Here is a 22520-nt window from a genome sequence, read left to right on the forward strand (position 1 = left end):
TATGCTGAAGCAGGGAGAGAGCGAAAACATGCAGGACACCGCACCGGCCCTCAAGGCCCAGAGTTGGAGACCAAAACACTCCTTATGCAAACATTTGCTGGTGGTCCAGAATGCTCAGCTTTTGATGCTCTAACATCATCTAGTGGTGAGCAGTGTTGTCACTAACGCGCTAACTGGAGCAAGTAAAGAGAATGTTCGCCGGTCAAAGTGCTGTTTAAATTGGCTCCAGATCTTTTGTGTTGGTTTTAAAAGAATACTCTTTAGATTTTGGACCCACGCCCTTTCCCTATCATTGACAAAGTGAGACAAGCTCATAAATACCTTTTTTGTGTCTGTGCGTCCAGTGGCTGGACCCCAGCTGTTAGCATCGTAGTTAGCTTAGCTCAGCTGCAGGAGGTGAAGAGGAAACAGAGCTGGACTGACGAAAGTGGACAAAATCCTCCTTCCAGTGGTCCAGGGGACGGCGTATTAGCACATGAAGTAAATCCAAATGGTTATAAAACATTTTAAAAGACGTGTTTTCTTTTCAATTTGTTAAAATAACGTTTTGATACACACAGATCTGCGCATGCGCAGTGCTCCGCGGAAGGATATACTGGAGCACAGCAGTAGAAGGTAGACTCAGCGCTGTGCTCCGGTATATCCTTCCGCAGAGCACTATCCTTGAGCAGGTCTGTGTGTATCAAAACGTTATTTTAACAGATTGAAAACAAAACATGTCTTTTAAAATGTTTTATAACCATTCGGATTTACTTCACGTGCTAATACGCCGTCCCCTGGACCACTGGAAGGAGGATTTTGTCCACTTTCGTCAGTCCGGCTCTGTCTCCTCTTCACCTCCAGCAATTGAGCTAAGCTATCTACGATGCTAACAGGTGGGATCCAGCCACTGGACGCACAGACACAAAAAAGGTATTTATGAGCTTATCTCACTTTGTCAATGATAGGGAAAGGGCGTGGGTCCAAAATCTTCAGAGTATTACTTTAAGATCACATTCTTCAATTTGGAAATGAAGCAAAAAGTCAAAGCAGCCAAAGAGCAGCCAGGGAGACAGGACTTGATATTTCCAGTCTCATCCATGAAGGGACTGGTGGAGTTTTCAGATCAGGCCTAAAGACCAGTATTCTGGCTGGTGGTTGGAGACCTCTACATGACTCAGCTGATCCCAGAGGTTTTCTACTGGATTCCGGTCTGGAGGAGGTGCAGGTCTCTCCATATGAGGAGCCTCAGTCTGCAGCAGCTCTTCACTGATGATGCCTCCTCCATGCTGCTGGAGCACTGTGAAATCAGGCCTGTGTTGGTCCTGCAGAAACACTGAATTAATGTTCCAGTCAGGTTCACAACATAAAGTTTTCATTGTCTGCTGTACGTAAGATAGAAGCAAAAACTGTAGGCAGGAAGCACTTTACAAATATGCCAAGATATTTTATTGGTCCTGTTTGAACATTTATTATTCACAACTGAACGCAGTTTGGTACAAAATGGTCCCGTGAGAAATATGAGGCTGTGTAGAATGAAGAGTGAAACGATCTCAGAGAACCTCAAGGGTCAAACCTGAGTCATAGTCTCAGTGGTTTAGAGTAGGAATGTACAGATACCACTTCTTTAAAGGACAAGGAGCTACGAGTGTGAGTACTAATGATACCGAGCAGCAACATGAGTAGTGGAGAGGAGCTCGATTAAAAGTAAAATATACATGTTTAATTAACCCAAGGCAGTACAACATAATAAACCAAATGTGAGTGAACAATCTCCATTTTTTTATTTATAGTACACCGATGCTTCTCAGATATGTATCAAAAGAAGCAGGTTAAGTAACCCTGGTATGTTGCAGTCTGCCATGTCTTGTTATTTTGTACCACAAATGGGAGCAGTGAACGTATCTTCAGATCAGCAGAAGAAAAAGGAGCAGGTGGTTCATGCAGCGAGAAACGCCTAAAGGCACTAGTCGAGAAAGTCCCGTTTCCCAGTCGGTAGTGGTAGCACGACAACAAGACTGAAAATAATGTCATGAAGCCGACATGTGGATTAAATAATGCCGTAAAGTCCGTAAACTTCAACACATGAATAATACTGCTGTTTATTAGCTAACCAGCTACGTAGGCTAGGCTAATGAAGTCTGCATTAAACTGAAAACAGACGGTCAGTTATCAGGAAATGACAATTCACACAAAAATACTGTTCGGCTGATTGGCGTTATATTAATGTCTGAGAGCCTTAGAGAAGCTTTCAAATGTCCAAGTTAGACAGAGTTCAGATACATTTTAGCCACTTCCTGTTACTGAACGTGTTTAAATGTAATAACAGAACAGCCTTGTTGAGCTGTTAGAGGTAGAAACAAAACTACATGGATCCACCGAGTTCTCCTCAGAACAACGGACCCCTGGTTAGCTTTGGTTATTATGTCAGGTTACACTAACTGGTGGTTAAATTAGATCGATTAACTCAATAAACGAGGCATCCTGGACTGCTCTGAATAATTTGAAGAGTAGCTGAGGAAAACGTAGCAAACCAATAGGTACATGGTCTTACTACTGTTTACTGATTGGATGTAAAATTTGAGATAAGTACTCTATAAACTGGGGGACGTGAGGCTTGTAACACTTCCAACAAATTCCACACCCAAAGGCCCCCGGGCCCAAGCCAGACTCAAACCCCGAACTTTCCCAATGTGAGACAGCACGTGCTAACCACTGCCGCACTGTGCAGAGGCTTTACATTCTCTCCACTGAGAAGGAATGATGTTCACTTTTTAACAAGCAAACATTTGATAGAGAAACTTTGTTTGCAGATCAGTTTGCAGATGAGCTTATTCCAACATTTTCACATTGAGAAATCTATTCAGGAAAGAAAAAAACCTTGAATCAGTCATGAACTTATGTGCAATGCAGCTGTGGAAGCAGACGAGAGGCTAACATTAGCATACAGGCCATAAGGTGAGTGGAGTAAATAAGCTACATTATAGTACACTATACACATTCGTACACCTGATCTTTGACCCCTGTCAGGGTTCCAGTGTCCCGGAGAAAGGTGGAGCCCAGCAGGGGGCAGCATTGTTCAGCAGGAGATGACGAGCGCGTTGAGAGACTGCTGGCTGGGCGTCCTCTCCAGAGGGCCGCAGGAGGACAGGATCTCGCAGGCAGCCAGTTCGTGATAGAGGGCGTTGAGCACCTCCAGGATGTGGGCTTTGCCTGTGGAAAGACCAGGAGACGGCGCCAGTTACAGACCGCCTCCACGGAAACGGCTCAGCGCCGGTGGGACCGGGCCGCAGGCTCCACTGACCGTGCTGCGGGTCGCTGCAGGACTCCAGCGTGCTGAGCAGGATTTTCCCCAGGGACCGCCGGGAGACGTTCTGGAAGGAGACAGAGCCGGGCTCAGAGGGCTGTGGGTGGACGTATGGCGACCCCGGGCGGATAACGCCATCACGGCGCTGGCCAGTGCAGTCAGGACAAATGAACCCTGCTGACCGGAGATCAAACCCTCGGTTCGGCGTCTGGAGTCAGAAACGTCTTGGAACTAGAGGCCGACTTCGACTCGGCATGTCAATGAGGACGGTGATCGACATTCTGGTGGGGGTGTCTGACACTCGGTGGTCTGCTGAGGGGTTCCTGGAGTTTCCATCAGTGGAGCTGGAGGCAGAACCTTCGGCTATCAGACTCTGTTCTTGTGGAAGCAGCTTTCAGTCAGGGAGGTCTGAATGTTGAGATCGGGTTTCAGACTTTTCTCTTTCACCAGGATTGCTCTCCTGTGATGTTGAAAAAAGGTTTAGACTGCGGGGAGACCTTCTTCATTTGCATCCCACAAACATTCTCTGTGCCTGTGTCGGTCTGAGCTCCCTGCTCTCTACCTTCCTACAGGATTCCCACTGAAAGGGAGTTGTTCGTTTCCACTGTTACCACTGATGTCAAATGAAGATTAATGGGTTTTTCTCTATTTTTGGTATGTAAAAGTATTATAATTGGCACAACATAGATAAAAGTCAGTTTGATCCCAGACACTGGTGCCTCAACTCCAGGAGAACCAGGATGCTGCTCAGTAATGTGGCTGAGAGGATTGTTCAATTCAAACTTTAAAGCTGTTCTTTGTTGTAATGCGGAGTATACTTGAAGAAAATATCGATATTTTTAAAAACTGATCCTGACAGCATGGCTTTGAGGCTCTGTCAAACTCGAAAACCCTGAAAAGAATCTTGCTATCATCAATGAACTATCTTCTGCACTTCATATAGTTTCCTCTTTAAAATCATCTTTAACTCAGGCTTGCAGGGAGAAATGCTCCATGGCTATTAACAAGCGCAGCAGCATGAATGTGAGGACTGCTGGTTTGATTTTCTGTTATTCTATCACAACCCGGTGTTGTTTTCCATGAAGAAACACCACAGACTGCTCTGATTTGATCTGGCCTGTCATGTTGGATTGCATCTGTATGGCTGACATGACGGGAGAGACGTGGCTCGGCACTGCAGAGCAGACTTTCATATGAGGCTGAAGAATCCACATCAGTTCTTTCATTGTTTTTCTGGAGGTCTGACCTGAAAAAAGTCATTCCAGCACAGCAGATGTGAATGTTTTTCCACTGCCAGCCCGGCAGAAGGACTCTCATCACTCTGGATTGGGTTTGCCGGCTTGGCTAACAGCTGTTTCCCTGGTTTTCACTGTCGGGATGATCAAGACGGGCCGCCTGGGCCTCACATGCTGAACACCAGGAGGTCCAGCCCACAGAGGAGCGTGGTGGACGCTGGAGGAGGGACTCACCAGGTCTCTGAGCTGCTGGAGGAGCTGCAGGATGTCCACCAGCTTCTCCTCCACCAGCGACAGGCGGACCCGCTCCGTCTCCAGCATCTGCAGCTCCATCTGAAGCAGCTCCGTCTCCTCCGCCTTCTGCTGCAGCTCCTGCATCAGCGAGTCTTTAATCTGGAACAGAAGACACCGCCCGGTCAGAACCGACCCGATCCGACCGCTCCAGTCTCGTTCTGACGGCGCTCTGCGGAACAGACTGAAGAAATGATGACTTTTCTGGAAGGACCGTAAACATCAGTCTCTTCAAACAGAATGCTCACGGGCTCCAGTTGCATTACGATGCTGGGGACAAAAACAAAGGAAGAAGAAAATCAACGCAGGATGTTTTAGGTTTGTTCTAGTCCAGGGGTGTTCAACCTGCGGCTCTGGAGCCACAGGTGGCTCTTTAGTCCCTCTGCAGCGGCTCCATGAAGACTTCATGACAGGATGCGTACGAGAATAAACATTTCACATATTTTTAAATTATTACGTGATCCGTCACTCTTGGTTCAAAAGGGATTAAAAAAGGTTCAAGTACAATTAGGAAAAATAGAAAAAAAACACAAGAAATGGGGAAAAAAATGGTAGAACAGCTTAAAAAACCTGAAATATCTGCAATTTCCAACATAGGAAAATTAAATATGGCAGGAAAAAAGCATAGAAAACTAAGCGGTGGCTTCTTTCAGAGAAATGTCCCGCTGTCCCCCAGTGCTGCTAACTTCGATCAGACGACGGCGATCGCTGGATTAAATTCTCCAAAAGGAGGAGAGCTTTCTGAGCCTAGCATGTGGCGGACATGTGGTCTCTGGAAAACAGCTATAAATAAACCAGACTTTAATATTTTGTGGAGAATAACTGAGATTTCCTCAGAAAACATGTTGGAGTGAGAGAAGAGTGAGAGAAGAGTGAGAGAAGCGCTCAGCAGCGTGAGGAGAAGCCTCCACACTTCTTCGTTTGTTCTGTTTGCTACTGAGTTAGATTGATATCTCACGACGTGAAATGTGACAGAAAGTCATGCTTTGGCCCTGTGCCCCCCCCCCCACTCCTCTGTGCAGGGGGAGAAGGCAGGAGTTACTCGCCGCAGAGCGACCGCAGATCCATATCAGAACACATGCAGCAGCTGCAGTCAGTCACACTGCGGCCTCTCAGCCCCGCTGCACTGCCTGCACACACCGCCCTCTGCTGTGTGTGTGTGTGTGTGTGTGTAAGTGTGTGTGTTATCCCAGGCTACAGTCATAATCCTATATCCGATCCATATCTCATTTCTGGCTGTGGAACCGCTGTCAGGGCACAACTCAACCTTTTTAGCATCTTACTTTAATGTAATCAACGTTTACTGTCAGCACCTCACATGCAATACGTCCCACTCACTCACACACACACACACACACACACACACACAAACACACAAGACAAGTCTAAATGTGTCTTTGTTGTTAAATATTTGCGGTTCTCATCAGCGACGCCTCTGCTCATGTGAAGTGAAGTGAAAGCACCACTGCATTTCACACACTCATCTGCAACGGCAGTGGAACACATCAAGAATTCCACCACATTAAAAGTAATCAGTAAGGAACTGAGACTGACCACCTTATAATGATGTTTCTTTTAACTATTAGGGGCAGAAAAAAAACAATCAAGTCTCGTCAGCACCGAGTTTTTTTTTTTTTTATGGCAATTTTGAAATTGATTACTTTGTTTAAAAAAAAAAAAAAAAATTCTACCCCCAAAAACTTAAACTTCATCCCAGTTTCATTCTGGTAGAAAGATGTGAAAGTACTTCTCACCATAAAGACGTTTACTCCAAATTCATTTGACGTGTTTACGGATACTTTCATTAACTAGTACACTACTATCCCAACACTCTATTACTAGTCCTACTTGAACTAGTTATGTGCATCTAGTCCACTTTTTGCTTTATTAAAGTAACTTGAGGTCACCTTCTAGATATATCAGTTCAACAGTGAACTACTGAAGCCACTTTTGTCATGCAAATGAAAACACTGAGAAGAGAAGATTTGAAATCCACATTTTTGTTAATGATGAATGAAAGGTAAGTCAGGACGTCCTCTCCAAAACAAATTCTGAACCCAATCAGGCAACTCAAATAACACTTTCAGTGAGTTTCATTAAAGAAATTCAAAAGAAGAAAAAGTTTAAGTACTCAAGTGTGCTATAATTAATCTTACATTAATTTTTTTTAGTGCACTGATTTGCGGTGTAATTAAGTAATGTAATTAATGACCTAAAGTGACAGCCCTAATTTTATTTACTGCATTTTCAGAAGATATGAGGATGAAATGGCTGAGCTTTAAGAAAACTTCATTTTTATGCAGTTTGCTTCTTTTACATAAAGTCAAAGAAAGTTCAAAGTTAAAAAAATCACAATCAGGTGTGACGTGGGGAAATGTGGTTCCTGGTATAGTCAGTAGATATCATCATTTTCCACAAGATCTGCTGTTAAATCCAAATAAAAATAAAACAAAACAAAACAAAACAAAAAAAAAAAAGAAACGGGGATCCCATGAATTCACACAGTTCAGTGCTGGGATTGGTTTGGTTTTGGTAAAATTTAGACACTTTCATCATGTAAACTCAGCAAAGAACAGCCGTAATGTTGAAATGTAAAGGTCGCTGCTGTCCAGATGGAACCGGGCTGCATGTGGCTGAAACCTTCTGACTCCTCTGGTCTATATGGTTATTTTCTCACAAGACGACGGTCGGCAGTCTAAAGTAAAGTCTCAGCTTCATTCCAGCTGCTCATTCGTATCCTGGAGCAGGTCTGCTGGATGTGCCGTCTGCAGCCTGGCCCGGCCAGAAGAGCTGGAAATCCCTGCAGAGCACCTTTACGTCATGGCATGCTGCAGGACAAAGGTCTGGCCACACACACACACACACACACACACACATCCTGCACATAAACAAACCCTCACAGTCAGGACTGTGTTTGGCTTTAACTTTTCCTCTCCGAGCACTGAGATGTGCCGGGAAGGCATTACGTCAAGGCCCCTCACCCCCAACACACACACACACACACACACACACACACACACACACACACACACACACACACACACACACACACACACACACACTTCCTGTGTTGTAAAAATACTACTCAACTGAAACGACAGGGATTTTAATTCATACTTCTGAGTGTCGCGTACGGGGGGGGGGGGGGGGGGGGGGGGGGGGGGGGGGGGGGGGGGGGGGGGGGATGGGGGTGCTCCTGCGGGACACAGCTGCACGCACGCACACACACACACACACACACACACACACACACAGGATCGTTCCACTGGCTGTGGTTTCTCCCTGAAGCCTTTCATAACAGCCTCCACTGCTCTTCCCTCTAATCTGCCTGGCCCTGGTCCTGGTCCTGGACCTGCTGAACACCCCCCCCCTCCCCCCCTGGTGTGTACCTGCTCCATGTCCTCCTCCGCCTGGCTCTCCCTGAGCTCCAGCTGCTTGTGCAGCCTGGTGACCCGCTCCAGCAGCTCCAGCACGGCGCTGCAGGTCTCGGCGCTCCTCGAGCTGCCGAAGCTGGACATCAGCCTCCTGAAGGCCTTGTCGTCACTCCTGGTCAGCCACACAGACCCAGAGAACAGTCAGTCCATCACTTTAGTCTGAAGTAGGACAAATAGTGGAGGAGGTGCTGCTTTCAGGCTTTAATGCATTTCCCAAACATTCCAGATTCCCAGGACCAGAGGTTCACCTCTCTCCGCAGCACGCCAGCCTGGTCAGGATCCTCTTCACCTCGTCCACCTGCCTCTGCTGGTCTCCGGTCCACTTGTCCTCCTCCTCGTCCGAGGCCGCCTGCCCCTCCACCGAGCGGAACAGCTGCTCCTCCACTGGACAGCACACACACCACGCTCATTACTGCCGTCAGCACTGCGACTGTGTGTGAACCGGACTCAGACCTTTATTTTCTGTGCATTAGAAAATCCTTTCTGCATCACTGCTGCTGAGACTGAATCCGAGCAGGAAAAAAAACAATGATTGGAAGCAGAAGGATCATTTCCATCATCCAAAAAGATGAGAGAAATTTAAGTCATTCCAGAATGATCGTGACACAAACAAGGTCTTGTTCTCAGAAACCTCTACAGTCAAGCAGCTCCGCCTGCCTCATGATCACTTCAGTCATCTGGTGTGTGTCGATGTCGCGAATGAAGCCGCTGAACAGGGTTAGATAATCATTTTTCATCAGTCAGTTGTTCATATTTTAGATTCTACTTACACTAACTCCAATTCAGCGTCATGGTTTAGAGTGTCTGGTTGGCCCATTGCTGATGTTTATAGCATCTGTTTGGTTTCAAACACTCACCGCTCACCATAAGAACACAAAACTTTTCCCAAAATAAAAAGCTAAATCAATGTGAAGTCATCATATTTCTAATTCTACCTTACACAGTCGATCTGGAACAGTTTGTGATGAGAAATCCTGAAGCAGAAGGCTGAGAGGAATCCATGCTGATCCTGAACCGCCTTTCTCACCCATCCATTTGGGACTATGGAGGACCACTCAGCCGGTCACGGGGACTGCTGTATTTTGTAGATTTCTCCTAAACTTTGACAGCTTTGAGCTGACGTCTGATTCTGCTTCGAAACCACGGAGAAAAACAGACCGACGTTCGCTTCCCCTCTTGGGTCGTCGTTTCGCTATGGAGGACCACTTGTCAGTCCATGAGGGTCTGTTGTGTTTGCAGCTGTAAACTGGGCTGTGTGTTTAACTCTTCAAACAGAAGCCTTGCTCGGGGAGCCGCCTCACTGACATGACGCTCTTTCTAATGATCACGTGTCATTACTAGGGAGCTGAGGAGGACGGAGGACGGAGGACAGGGCGGCTTACTCTTGTCCGGCGTGGTGACGGCGCGGCCCGTCGGGGAGCGGCGGTCGTGCTGGCTACCCGAGCAGCACCGCTGGCTCGACATGCCCGTCGCCGTCTGCCGCTGCTCGGCCCTGGCGCCGCTCTTCGACCCGTCAGACCTGAAAGAGAGCATTCTGGGTTCACATTCATCCGGGATGCAGCTCGCTTCTCTTGCACAGACACTGTGACAGTGACCGGAGGGAGCGGAGAACGCTCCCCAAACCATTACAGATGAGAAACGCTCGGTCCAAACCAATTGGCAGCTTCAAAGAGAACATATCATGTAACACAGGGGGAGTGTGTATTACGCCACATCTACAACCGCCACGATAATTTTATAGAAGCCTGTGATGTCGAATGCCAAATCTGGGTGGGGTAATTGAATCCAGACCGAGTGTCTTTAAGGCATTTTTACTGTAAAGTGGGTCAGCGGTGGAGCGGCGCTGTTTGTGCGAGCGAGCTTTAGAAAGCGGACTGGTTTGAGCTCCACTCTCAAGCTTTCACATGTCCTCAGTACCTGCAGGTGAAAACGGTCTCAGTCTTCTAGTCCATATGTTACTCTATATGTACTCTCACACGCTGCAGTCCGGTTCTGAGGTTCTCCCCCGGTGAAAGAAACCTGAGGCTGCAGTTTAGCAGGGATCAATCTGAACGGTAACCATCTGAATTCTCTAGGTTTCTTCTGCCGTCTGCTCCGTCGCGTTGGGGGGGGGGGGGAAATCCGACACGGGGCCTTCATAAATCACAGAATAAGTGTTTCCAGATGACGATGTCTTTCTGAAGAAAAAGATTTTTAGTAGGTCGTGTCTGAAATGAAAGAGGAAAAAAAAAGTCACGTAGCACTCATGCTTATATCCTGTTGGCACGAGGCTCGCTCTGCTGTAAGACAACATTACGCTCCACATCCGCGCTGTTCCTCGAGCTGCGAGCGACTTTCCCGCAGGTCAATAATTACAGCATGATTTCAGGCAATCAATCAGACAGCCATGTTTGAGTTGGAAGGGGGGGGGGGGGGGAAGTTCACAAAGGCCGGCAGCTGCTGCTGGACCAACATCGATGTGAGGCCCCAAAAAAAAAAAAAAAAAAAAAAAAAACTTAGCAGGTTGCCGAGGCCGGGACTCTGGAATGAGCTGGTTAGGAGGCTTTTTCAAATGTGGGCTTCGGTGTGACTAATTGCGCTTTAATTGACAGTGGCTGGAAGACGGCAGCAGCCTGTGTCCACTGGACACTGTAGACAGCTTCTGGTCCAGAACCGGCCCTGTGAAAGGCGCCCTGCGGCCTTGTGACAGCTTCAAACCTGATGTGGTTTACCAATGACATCCACTGTGTCTTAAGGTGGTTTACTATTACATGCTTTAAGTTTTGATCTTCCGCTGCTGAGTGGGACAGTTGCGAGTTGATGAGCGGAGACGAGGCGGTCCAGGCCAAATTCCTGGGTCGCGGTTAGACTGCAGGATCCAGCAGACAAAATCTGATCAGCTCTCCAAAGGCTGGGATTGGAGGTTTCGCCAGTGCAGCAGTAAATAGGGGTTTAACGTGCCAAAGTGAATCCCTTCATTTACATATTCTGCTGAGTGAGGGTCAAATACGTTCCAAGATTTCATAGCAGCAGTGCCTGATGGGTAGCTCACACTGAACACACAGCTTTTATACTCAAAGGTTCAAAATGTCCATCAGTTAAAATATTTACATTAATCTGCAGTGTTTACAAGAAAATGCCAGGATGCTAAAGGGCTGCACATTATTCTTACCAAGTCTCATGGGTGTTTCTAATCCCCTCAGCGTCTTTTCCTCATCATTAACATCTTCCATATTAACTATTTAGCTTCACTTTAACAACTCAAATGTGTTCACCGACTTGCAACAAGTAAAAAGCTTGTGCTCTGGAACTAACACACACTATTTCACAATGTGTTTCCATCAGTAATTATCAATGCTAACTAGTATTTGCAACTAGCGAATGAAAATAGCATCCAGCAGCTTGCTAAGACAGTTTGTTCCAATGAAAGAAATTGTTTTTATCTTACCTGACCTTTATGTTTTTATGATACTATTTGCTATTAGGTCAGGGGCCCCAAACAGCCCAGTTTCAACCTGAGTGGGTTTGGCTGCTAAAATAGTGCCATAATAACCTTTAATTATAAACGTTAACATTTTTTTCTTGGCACAGAGTGTAATATATCGTTTTAAGGAAACCAAACATTTATGAAAATCCCAACATGACTCAACCAAAGAACACAAGCCAATTTTAATTAAACCTTCTGGAAAACACAGTGAAATATCCATAAATCTTCTCCTATAGCTGTTGCATTCTGTCCGCTTTCATAAACCCACCCTAACAGCTTGGCTTCGAGGCTAGTTTGAGAGCAAGAGGCAGCTGGCTTTCACTGCAGAATCCCCGATACCTCAGCAGATTACAATTCACCCTCAGAACATTTATCATTTTGTCCCGTCCACATTAAGAACACAAAATTCAGCCATTGGTATGGTATAAATCAATCCTCATAGTCTTTTGCTCCATTCATCTGCAGGAAACATGAAACAGACTCCACAGTTCCTGTAAATAATATACAAAGGGAACAGATAGATAAGTTATTGAATGCCAAATTCCCTCTGACTGCATTTTATTAGATTCCTGTATCAAAGGCACCGTTTGGCTGATCTCCCACCAACATTACCTTGAGACTTGAAACAAGTTTAGAATGGCGAAATGGCCAAATTGATTATAAGAAACTGAAGAACATGCTGCCTTATCATTTCGAGATTAGTAGATTTTGTGTTTGGCGTCTAAGATTTGGTGAATAAAGAGCTTTGTACTCGTGCTGCTAATGTAATACGGACAGGATTTATATTCCTTCCTTAAGGTGCAAACACATGCCGGGGCAAAACTGTACCTTAAGTGTTGCCTTGTGCTACATCAGGGTTTTTCTGATTAATAGTATCCTGTGCCTCATTAGCTGAGGTTTAAAGCCATTCTTTAGCCACGTGGGGGGCGATGTGTCTGTTTGTTGTTGGAGCCAGAACACTGGGAATGCTCCCTGTGTTTATCACAGCGTGCTGCTGAAGTGAACTTCCTACCAACACCCTGCCCCCACGGTCCCGCTCCGGCGCTCCCCCTCCCGCCCTCCCACAGGAACCCTTTCTTCTTTTTGGGCGTCATCGCTCAGGGACAGACTTCTTTAACCTGAGAGGTAAAAGAAACGAGGGCAGCGCCGTAAACCTGAGCTTGAACTTGAAGTTGGTGGTTCGCTGGGACCCTGCAGCGTGGCGGGACGCGGGGGAGGCGCTCTGTTGACAAGGACAACAGTAATCAATCAAGTCCATCTGGGTCTTACAGAGAGGCTGTTTCTGGGATACAAATGATGCAGTGTTGGGTGGGGATGGGATTGTTGAGGGATTAATCCAAAAGAAAAAAGAATAACTTTTGTATAACTTTTAAAAAGACCAAGGTTTTGACAAGACTCACAGCTTTTTTTCTCCGCTCCTCCATAAACAATGCACCCCCCCCCCCCCCCCCCCCCCCCCCCCCCGGGCTTCATGGGTGGTAGGTCCATTTTTACCTAGCAGCTTGTTGGGGTTATGAACAGGCACCCATTGGATTCCCTAACACCACACCACCCCTGAAAAACAACGTCTCCGACTTTCATCCTTCCAATGCCCCGAAGGTGTTTTTGAAGGCCTGCAAGTGTGTCTTAATGCCAGACTTGTCCATCTTGGAAGCATATTGCTACCTTAGAGATCACGACATCCACCACACCAGAGCCATGATCCAGGAAGCTGCGGGAACAGGGAGGTCTGGACCTCTCGACTCCCCGTACTACCACAGCAGCTTAACTGGACTGAAAGTGGATGGATAAATGCAGGGGGTTTCTTAGCAACCCCAAAGTCAAATAAATTAATATATTTAAAGGTTGTAGAAATAGAATATCAGAGGAGAGGAGAGGTGAGGGTGGGTGGCATCGGTTTATAAGCTATTTGGAGTGAGTGAGGTGTTTCTGCTGATGCCAGCATACCTCTGAGACCAGAGAGAGGGAGAGAGGGCAGCACTTCAACATGAAAACCAGCGTATTTGGCAGCTCAGGCTTTTGAAGGCTGTTCAAAAACAGCAGCAGGGCAGCAGCAGCAGAATGCTCCCAGACATCGCCACATTATTTCAAGGCCATGAATGCCACGGTAGCACCTGCTCCGGCACAATGCTGCAACTCTTGCACCAAGGCAGATAAATGGCCTGCTGGACCCTCCTCTTCCCTCCCTGCTCCCCGGCACCATGCGGGGAGCATGAAAGGGGCCCGGAGATTATAGCTCCCCCGGGGCCTGCCTTCGGAGGGCCGGGGGTGAGAAGCGTTACAGGGTAGAAGTCTGCAGACGTGCTGCTGAAAAGAAAAGCGAGGTTTACACTCAGGACACACATGCTTGGGTATGCTCTCTAGAAATCCTTGGATGGAATGAAGTCAGACACCTGGAATCCAGCAGGGTGATAAAGCTCAAAGAGATCGAGATGGAACCGTTTCAACACTCCCTTTTTATTGAGAGATTTCGACTCTCCGCTCATACTTCAGGGCACTAAAAGGTGAAGAGATGAATGAAGCCTTTCCTCGCCTGCGAGCCTTGCAAAACATGTCTGTCATTCCACGTACAAACAGCTGAGTGTTTGCTCTCTCCTCCAGATGGTGGGCTTCCCTCCCCCTCATCTCTTTTTGTTCCTCTGGCTCTGCTTCCTATTGTCTAGTCCCTGCGGCCCACACGGCTCTATAGACTACAGACACTGATTTAGGCTCCCTTTACGTTCCAAAGCTCAAAAGACTAAACTGAACTCAAAGTAACACTTCCGAGACAGTCACGGCTTCACAAAGACCTTTCTGTGCTCGTTTGGTCTTATTTAAGGCGCGGCCCATCTGATTCCGCTCTGGTTCTCACATTCAATCCAAAACAATCAGATATGTTACGCAACGACACCCACGCACCTTGGGCCCCGTGCTGACGACCACACCAGGCCACTTCAGCTGGGAGGCTTTTGGAGAGTTCAAACCGTACTTTCTAGACAAGGACGCTGGAACACTGGCTCATGGTGGAAACCCAAAAGACTATCAAGGTGCAAACTAAACACAGGGAAAAGTACATTTTCCCGGAGAACAGGCCTCTGGCTTTGTTGTCAGTGGTTTATTCGACATTATGGGAAATGAAGATATCAAGCGCCGGAAGCTTCAGCTTTTGTTTCAGGATAGATGACAAACACGGTTCTGTGCAAAGGCAAGCAGCTCCACAGCACACTTTTTATCTAGATTTGGCAAACTGGCAAAGTGGGAGGAGCTAAAGCTTTCAATCCAACATGTAAACTACATCTGAAGAAAACACACCACAGCTCTGTGACCACCAGTTTACGGTAATTCTGAATAAGTGCTTTAAAAAAGTAAATACTGCTCATATTTGGAGCAATTTTGAACTGTCCAGAGCTAATTTGGTGAGCTTCTGCTCATCTTTGTTCAGGCTGATCATGTGGAAGGATCTGGACACATCAACATTTCTGAGGTGGTGAAAAGTTCGAGCACCACTTTTCTAAGGAGTGCCAGTCTTCCTCACCTCAGAACTTCTGTTCCTAAACTAACCAAAATTACAAAGATTTGACAGTCGAACAGACTGGACTGTTTGGTCGCTTTCCAGTTTCAGTGAACTTGGGAACTCCAAGATGTTTCTGCCATTTTGAGATGAAAGACCCGCCTTGTCCAGACCGGCACTCTGAGGGTAGACTCCACAGCGTCGAGGACCCGGAGTTCACTTTCAACACAGCTGTGCACAGTGTGACATGCTAGCATAAACAGTGTTTTAATGGTGCGCGTAGATGTTTTTTTGACCGGTTCCATGACTCATGCTGCTCTGCTTACAGTAATGGCTGGATGTGACACTCTTCCTGTGAATAACATGCAGGTTTGACTTTCATAAACTCAGAGTTAGAGGAGGAATGGCTTCACATGACATGTCCGTACTGTTTTATGATAAATGTTGGGAGTCAGTGACTCTAAGTTTCAAGATCAAAGAAAATGGAAGTTTGATTTTTCACATTGTTTCCAATGGTCAGAAGAATTCATGTCATATTTAAAGGTATCATGTTGGGATAGCAAGGAGTTTCTAAGGTAACATATGCATTTCAGAAAAGTTGTGTTTTCACGGAGACAGAACTGGAGCGTTTTCAAAAAGTTCCACCTTGGGAAGCATTTTCAAAAAGATGCAGTGTAAACGTGGCATAAGAGGATTAAGTGGAGGTAGTCGTGGCTATGACGATGTGTTCCTGTGTAGACATCTGAAGGACTGCCTAGAAATCTTGTAATGGTCTCGTTCGTGGGTCTGCATGCTTTATGAGCTGAACAGCCGCTTTTGCTCAAACATGTTTATCCTTCATAAAAAGGATAACATCTCATAAAGTCGTATATTTACTGTGCGTTGCTTTGCCACAAAAACCCAGCTTGACGTTTCATAGCTTCAATATAAAATCTGGATCTGAGACACAGACGTGTTCAAACATTCTTAGTTCTAGTAGCATTTTAAGGTATTTTTTAACCCATGACTTTTTCCAGTTTACATTTTGTAGTAGTCTCAATGATTTTAGCTATTTTAGCCATTTTACAATTTATTCCTTTAATATCTCTCTCTTTTAGTAACCTTTTAAAGCGTCTCAGCTAGTGGTTTGAATTTTTTTCAGACATTTTGGCTGCTTCCTCCCAGTTTTACCAAATCAAGTGAGTGGCAGACGCCTGGTCCTAATGCGAGCGCGAACTGCTGCTCTGTCCAGCATCCTGCAGATCTGTCACTCCAGTGACACTCTGCAGTCGGCGGGCTCCGGCGGATTCCACGGAGCTGCTGGCCGCTCGCTCTCGCTCTCGCCCAGCCTGCAGCGCTCCCAGAAGCTGCAGCCTCTTCAGTTAATCTCATTACTCGCCCCGGCATTTAGGCACCGAGTGCCCGGGATAAAGTTACGCACGCCGGTTCCAGCAGACCCCTGGACGTACTACCGAGCCTCTGAAGCTGTATGACATGTGAGACGCATGATGCCGAGACAGCAGACTGAAAGAGTAATGACTTAAGTGGGGATAACTCAGAGAGGGGACCAGAACGCCAGCAGCTCGAATCGGGAAATAGAAAAACCAAACACTGAGGCTTCCTCTGGAACTCAGAGGAGATGGGAGCCAGTAAGCTGTGACGCCTTCAGTGAGGCCTTCGCTGGACTTGGTTGCTAAGATCCATAGGATGGGGGTGCCTATGTGTTATTGTTCATGTGGGAGCCGAGTGAAAGCAGCGAGCAGAGATTGATGAAAACAGTCAGTCTGCTGAGGCTCTCTCTCAATGGAGCGCTCTCTGGCCTTTGTGGTGTTGAATTATTTGCCATTAGGGCATGAATGGAGGGGCAGTGAAAAGACTTTGGAACGCAGCCTGCATAGCTTAGTGGTCTTTAGGGGAATTGGACTGCGTTTGCTGAACTTATTGTTTTCTGCTCACCTATATGAAGGTAGTCCTGAGGCTTTTAATCACAGGGATCTTGTTAGACAGCGCTCTGCCTGGGGCTCCATAATAGCAGCATTATGTAGACATTAAAAGAATCTCTCTTTCAGAAAACCAGCCCTGCAGACACTGATTACATAGCTGGAGCAGGCACAACGGACACAGAGATAAACATTAAACCAAAGGCTTTGTACTTTAAAAAGTCCAATTACACCCTTACTTCCACCAAAATGACTGCTTCCCTACAGTAGCGGCGCTCAGGCAGGACCGGCCCGCCACACACGACGAAAGCTCAATAAACTAGGAGCACAACAAGCCCGAAAATTGGCAGAGTAAGCCACATCAAGCCATCATAAATAGTATGGCAGAGGCTTTTAGGCGTGAAGCCAGAGATAAACAGAGTCATTTTATTCTACTGAATGTGGAATTATGATTCATTATGGTCGATTCTCTTCAACGCAACCTGCCAAAACAAGTTCATGGAAGAGTCGGCTAGATTCTCGTTTGGTTCAAGGTTTGCCAGAACCTAATAGAGATGTTTATATGCTTCAACCTCTGGCAAGTCCAGCACTCCTTACTCAGTTAAGTCGTCCTGTGACATTCGTGCAATTGAGTTGGTTTCATCGGATGTTTGTCTCAAAACTCTCTACAACCACAGAAGGATGTGAATGAACTTGTAGTGAGGTATTTTCCCACAGACCTTTTACAAATTGGTTATATTTTGAACTATGATTGAATGAAAGCCTTGAAGTTATTGGTGGAAAACAGGGAGTAGGAGAAAAACACTTTGCAGCAGGATGGTGACTTTGGAAAGTCCATCTGTGAGTACAGCTGTTATTGAGAGAAGCCAGTCGAGGTTGTTCAGGCGTCTGATGAGGATTCCCCCGGTCGCTCACTGACGGAAGAGTACAAGGCATGGAATGTTGGTTTATGGGCCCAAATTGGACCCGCCAGAGGGAGTTGGTGCCCCCCAGGACGGGCTTGAGGAAGTGGCCTGTTGATCCTTTGACGGGGGCTTTTTCTGTTAATGTGAAGAAGCCAGCGAGTGTTGGCCTGAGTCCCTCACTGACAACAGCTGGGGTTACACCGACGGATGCTGCTGGTGAGGCGATGCCGCCACGGGTTATAGGGATGCCTGACCTTCCCCCACCAGATGGATGGACAGACGGATGGTCGAGCACAGTGAGGATATTAAAGGGGCTGTATCATGCTTTTTTAGCTAGTCCAAACCCTAGAAATGGCATTAACATGGTAATAGTTTATTTTTGGCGCGAAGGAAAAGTAATTTTGTGTGAAATAAAAGATTTTCTGGGGCCAATTCTGAAACCCGGAAGAGAAAACGCTCTGTTTCACTGAAAATCCCGCCTCTCCCCCTGTGGACTTTGACTGACAGCTACTTCAACCAATCAGCGCTTCGTTAGCGTCTCTAAGGGTTAGCTTTAACTCTTTAGCTCTAGCTTCTCGACATGGAAATACACGCGAAAACGTCTTTTCCTGTGAGAAACTCACCAAGTGTAGACCCTTCAGACTCTTGCTCTTGCTTGACTGTTGCTTTCAGACGATGGTTAAAGTTTATCTCCGTAATCAGAGGTAGAAAAAAAGCGGCAACGCTGAGTGCCGAGAGGCTGCGGGAGGGGGGCTCAGGGGAGCCATCTTCTCCGTGTGACGTGAACGTGGGAAAACAGAGCGTTTTCACGGTGGGAGGGGCTGCCTCTCTGAGCAGCACAACCAGGAGGAAAGCTCAAACATGCAGGCACGAAGGAAAAAAACGCTTTGGGGGTGTTTTTGGTGAGTACATAGCCATATAACAAGGTTAAAACATACAAAAAGTGAATTTTGCATGATACAGCCCCTTTAAAGCCTGACACGTATCCAGGAGTAAAAAGTCCATCAGTTGTCGTTCTCCACCGATCGCCTCACCTCTCATGTCACACACTTCTCATGATGGTGAAATTTTTCCAACATCATTTCATTTCATTGTGGGAGTGAGGGGAAATCGGCCTATTCAGTCGTTCCAGGTTGATCACATGTTGATAAATCTATTTTCCAAATAGTTTGCCAAACATCGGCAGGCCTTCAGGATCCTCAGAGCCGACCCTTTCCAGCATGTCTGAAGCAAACCAGCTCACCATGACGTCATGTCTGTAGCTAAAAGCCATTTGGTGAGAGTGAAATCAAAATCGACTGTCAAGCTGTTTTTTTTTTTTTTTTTTTCGGTTCTTCTCCAAAGATTCTACTTCTTGTGCAAATGGAAATAGCAGAGCTCAGTGCTGGATGATCTCCCTCAGAGCAATCAGTGGCGTTTGACTCAGCTTCATCCAGTAACAGTGATGGATTATATTTACCCTTTAATATTCCTGCACCTCAGGACACCTGATCAAATGATGCATAAAGCAACACTAGGTTGCAGGATGACGCCTATGTTTCTGCTTTAATGGATGAGTCCCTTTATCTCTCTGCTGGAGGAATCCCGGGAACTGGCTGACCAACGTCAATCATTCTTTTGAGCAGCCTCTTCTTCTTTTGGGCCCCCACAGATTACTGAAGGACTTTGCACATCCCCTCTCTGCATTGCCAGAACTTTCAGCACACCACAGTGAAGCTACTCTGACCAACAAACAGTCCAAACCATATCAAAATAGAAGCAAGCAGAAGTTTCTGAGATCCAGGATCTCTCCTCGGTCCCCTTTATATGACTGCCCCCCCCCCCATTACCTGTGGTAGAGCAGCTCAGATTCCAGCTGGACGATGTGTCTTTGCAGCGCCGGTACGTGGCTGGCCTTGACTTCCAGCTCCTTCACTTTCCCCAGTCCACTGAGCAGCGCCTGCCGGGCCTCCTCCACCTTCCTCCTCATGGCCGCCTGCTCCCTCTTCAGAGCTCGGTTGCAGTCCTCCAGCGCTGCCAGGGTCTCCTTAGTGCTCCACAGCTCCTGCTCCAGTCTCTGACTGCACAGCATGGCCTCCTCCACCTGCCGATCCCTGGCGCTGCGCAGCAGTTCTACTTCCTGGATGATGCTCTGCAGGCTCTTCAGGTTGCTGTAGGCGCCGCTTTTCACGCTGCTGTTGGGAAGACTTTTCTGGGCCGCCTGTTTCTGGCGAGCGATGAAGCAGCCGTCTTCTGACCTGTGCTTGGAGTGACTTTTCCACAGCCCTACCTGGAAGAGAAATGACGGCGTGAGTCGGTAGAAGGTGACACCATGAGGCAGACCCGAGGATCATCGGGGGTCCGGGGGCCCGTGTGGCCCTTCACCTCGACCAGCCTTCAGGGAAATCCAGAATCAAATTATATTACTGCTACTTCTAGCTTCTGGCTACTGCAGACGCAGTCTGTCAGAAAACCACTTACTGGTTATTAATTATTCCAAGACGTCTCTTCCGAAGCCTCGACACGGTGAACCTTGAAGCAGAAGCAGCTGAAGAACACCGCAGTTGTCACTGTCGTCGCTAAAGGTCAGGAAGCCGGGGCTAAAACTAACTCAGACTCACCAAATGTGGACAAGATTGGAAGAATGTGGCCATGTTTGATGAGCATGGACTGTTTATGCTACATGTATACTTGTATGAGGCTGCTGCTGGTAGTGTGATGCTCTTGGAAGCACTTTGGAAACACACTGACCATATTCACCCCTCTAGAAACACATCTGAATCACAAAAAAAAACATCAAATCATGATGCATAAAGTGTTTTTTTGACTATTATTTATTATATTTCCAACACGTGACTCATCCATTCCTGAATGGTGCAAAGTGATAAAGTATCCTTCAAGAAGCAGCATAAGGCTTGACTTTGGGTGGGCTGAAGGGGCACACTGTGGTTGGAGCTTTGGGGAACCCCCTCCCCTTTTTTTTTAACAGATCAGGAGGAGCAGTGGTTTTCACTTTCACCTCCAAAAAATCTCCCCGGGAGGCTCAAGGAGTTGGAACACTGCCACTTTTCAATGAGTGATGGCTCTTCATGATGTCTGACTGGCACCGAAGGGTCAGTAAACTGTGGAGACGTGGTCCCTGACGGCTCACAGAGGGTTAAAGGAACTTTTCCTCACCTGCAGAGCCAAACAGCGGGCATCGCTGCTCTGAAGCGCGGCCCGCATGTCCTCGATCAGCTCCCGCAGACTCGTGTTTTCGTCCTCCAGCTTGGAGATCCGGTCCTCCGCCTCCTCCAGGGCCACGATCTCCTCATAGCACTCCCGGGTGCACGAGCCGAGCCTGCAGCCGGAGGCGTGCCGCGCGTCCGGGGAGGGCGGAGAGGACGCGCCGCCGCCGCTGCTCGCTCCCACGGACAGCAGCTTCTCGCGCCGCTTCAGGGGGCTCCGCAGGCGGATCTGGGTTTCGATGTGCTCGCTGTCCTTCCCCACCAGCAGCCGGCCGTTCTCATACTGACAGCCCGCCTTGGTGCTGAAGTATCCGCACAGTTTGGCGTGGAAGTGGCGGAACGTGAGCTCGCTGGGCAGATCGTCCAGGACGCCGGCGCTCTCCGTGTCCTCCGAGTCCCTGCACAGTCCCAGAACCTCACACAGGATGTTAAAGTCCTCCACGGGCACCCTGCCGCCCCCCTGATAGTCCATGTGGTGGAAGATCTCCTGCAGGTACTGATCCAGCCCCGTGGCCAGGACGATGATCTCGTTCTCCACGCCGCGGTCCAGGCCGTAGTGGTAAGCCAGCGTGCTGACGATCCATTGCGTCCTGCGCGCCGGTCGGCTGTACGGATCAACGGCATCCATGCTCCGCTCCCAGCACCACCATATTTCCACGAAGCTGACGGTTAGATGGTGCGCTCTCCTCCTCGAGGCATGCCCGTCCCGTGCGAGCGTGTGTGTGTGTGTGTGTGTGTGTGTGTGTGTGTGTGTTTGCACAAAGCTGCAGCGGACCGCCGGAGTGAAGGCGAGGCGTGCGTTAAGACCAGAGTCGATTTGAATTTAGCACTGCCCCCAAAACTCACAAACCAGGGGTCCCGAGCAACACACACACACACACACACACACACACACACACACACACACACACACACACACACACACACACACACACACACACACACACACTGCGGTCTCCGTGCGCAGTGTGGCTGCGCGTAATTGGCACCAGGTGTGTAAACCGGGGTCGTCCGCTCGGGTCAGTCCTCGTTAGGATGGAAGATGCCCAGGAGAGTGCTCGGCAGAGGGATGCCGTCTTCAGCGGGGCTTTTCTCTCGCGTGTCGGGTAAAACTCACAGGTCTTTAAAACGCTCCGCTGCGCTCTGCTCCTGTAAAGTCTGAGCCTGGAGACTCCGTAACGCTCAGTCCCGTTCCCACTTATTATTTTCTCGACATTTCAAACTGTAATGTTAATATTTTTACTTTTTTTCTCAATATTTATTCTTTAATTCAGCACTTCCAGCTATT

At 47.6% G+C, this 22520-nt stretch overlaps 2 protein-coding genes across 4 annotated transcripts in view; both read right to left on the minus strand.

Moving 5' to 3' along the window:
- Positions 1-1444: 1444 nt before the first annotated feature.
- Positions 1445-21945, minus strand: efcc1 (EF-hand and coiled-coil domain containing 1). Of its 3 annotated transcripts, XR_003931515.1 has the most exons (9): positions 21183-21945; positions 19856-20295; positions 9629-9765; positions 8495-8630; positions 8202-8358; positions 4756-4914; positions 3284-3353; positions 1881-3192; positions 1528-1541 (listed from the first exon to the last, which is right to left on the minus strand). XR_003931515.1 is itself a non-coding variant. In XM_030092028.1 (8 exons), exons 1-8 carry the CDS (start codon positions 21858-21860, stop codon positions 3059-3061), a joined length of 1911 nt encoding a protein of 636 aa, XP_029947888.1. In that variant the 5' UTR covers positions 21861-21945; the 3' UTR covers positions 1445-3058. The 3 variants fall into 3 exon arrangements, 2 of the variants coding, with proteins under 2 accessions (XP_029947888.1, XP_029947889.1); XM_030092028.1 differs by having other exon boundaries at positions 1445-3192; XM_030092029.1 differs by lacking the exons at positions 1528-1541; positions 1881-3192; positions 3284-3353 and adding an exon at positions 3612-3746.
- acad9 (acyl-CoA dehydrogenase family, member 9) overlaps positions 14290-22520 on the minus strand; it is a 30144-nt gene continuing 21913 nt past the window's right edge. Inside the window, exons 19-20 of the mRNA XM_030092031.1 lie at positions 20856-20859; positions 14290-14302 (exon numbers count right to left, since the gene is read on the minus strand). The gene's annotated coding sequence lies outside the window, so the exon portion shown is untranslated. The remainder of the gene's footprint in view (positions 14303-20855; positions 20860-22520) is intronic.

This window comes from Salarias fasciatus, chromosome 5, assembly GCF_902148845.1.
Source record: "Salarias fasciatus chromosome 5, fSalaFa1.1, whole genome shotgun sequence".
In the NCBI taxonomy this organism is placed as follows: domain Eukaryota; kingdom Metazoa; phylum Chordata; class Actinopteri; order Blenniiformes; family Blenniidae; genus Salarias; species Salarias fasciatus.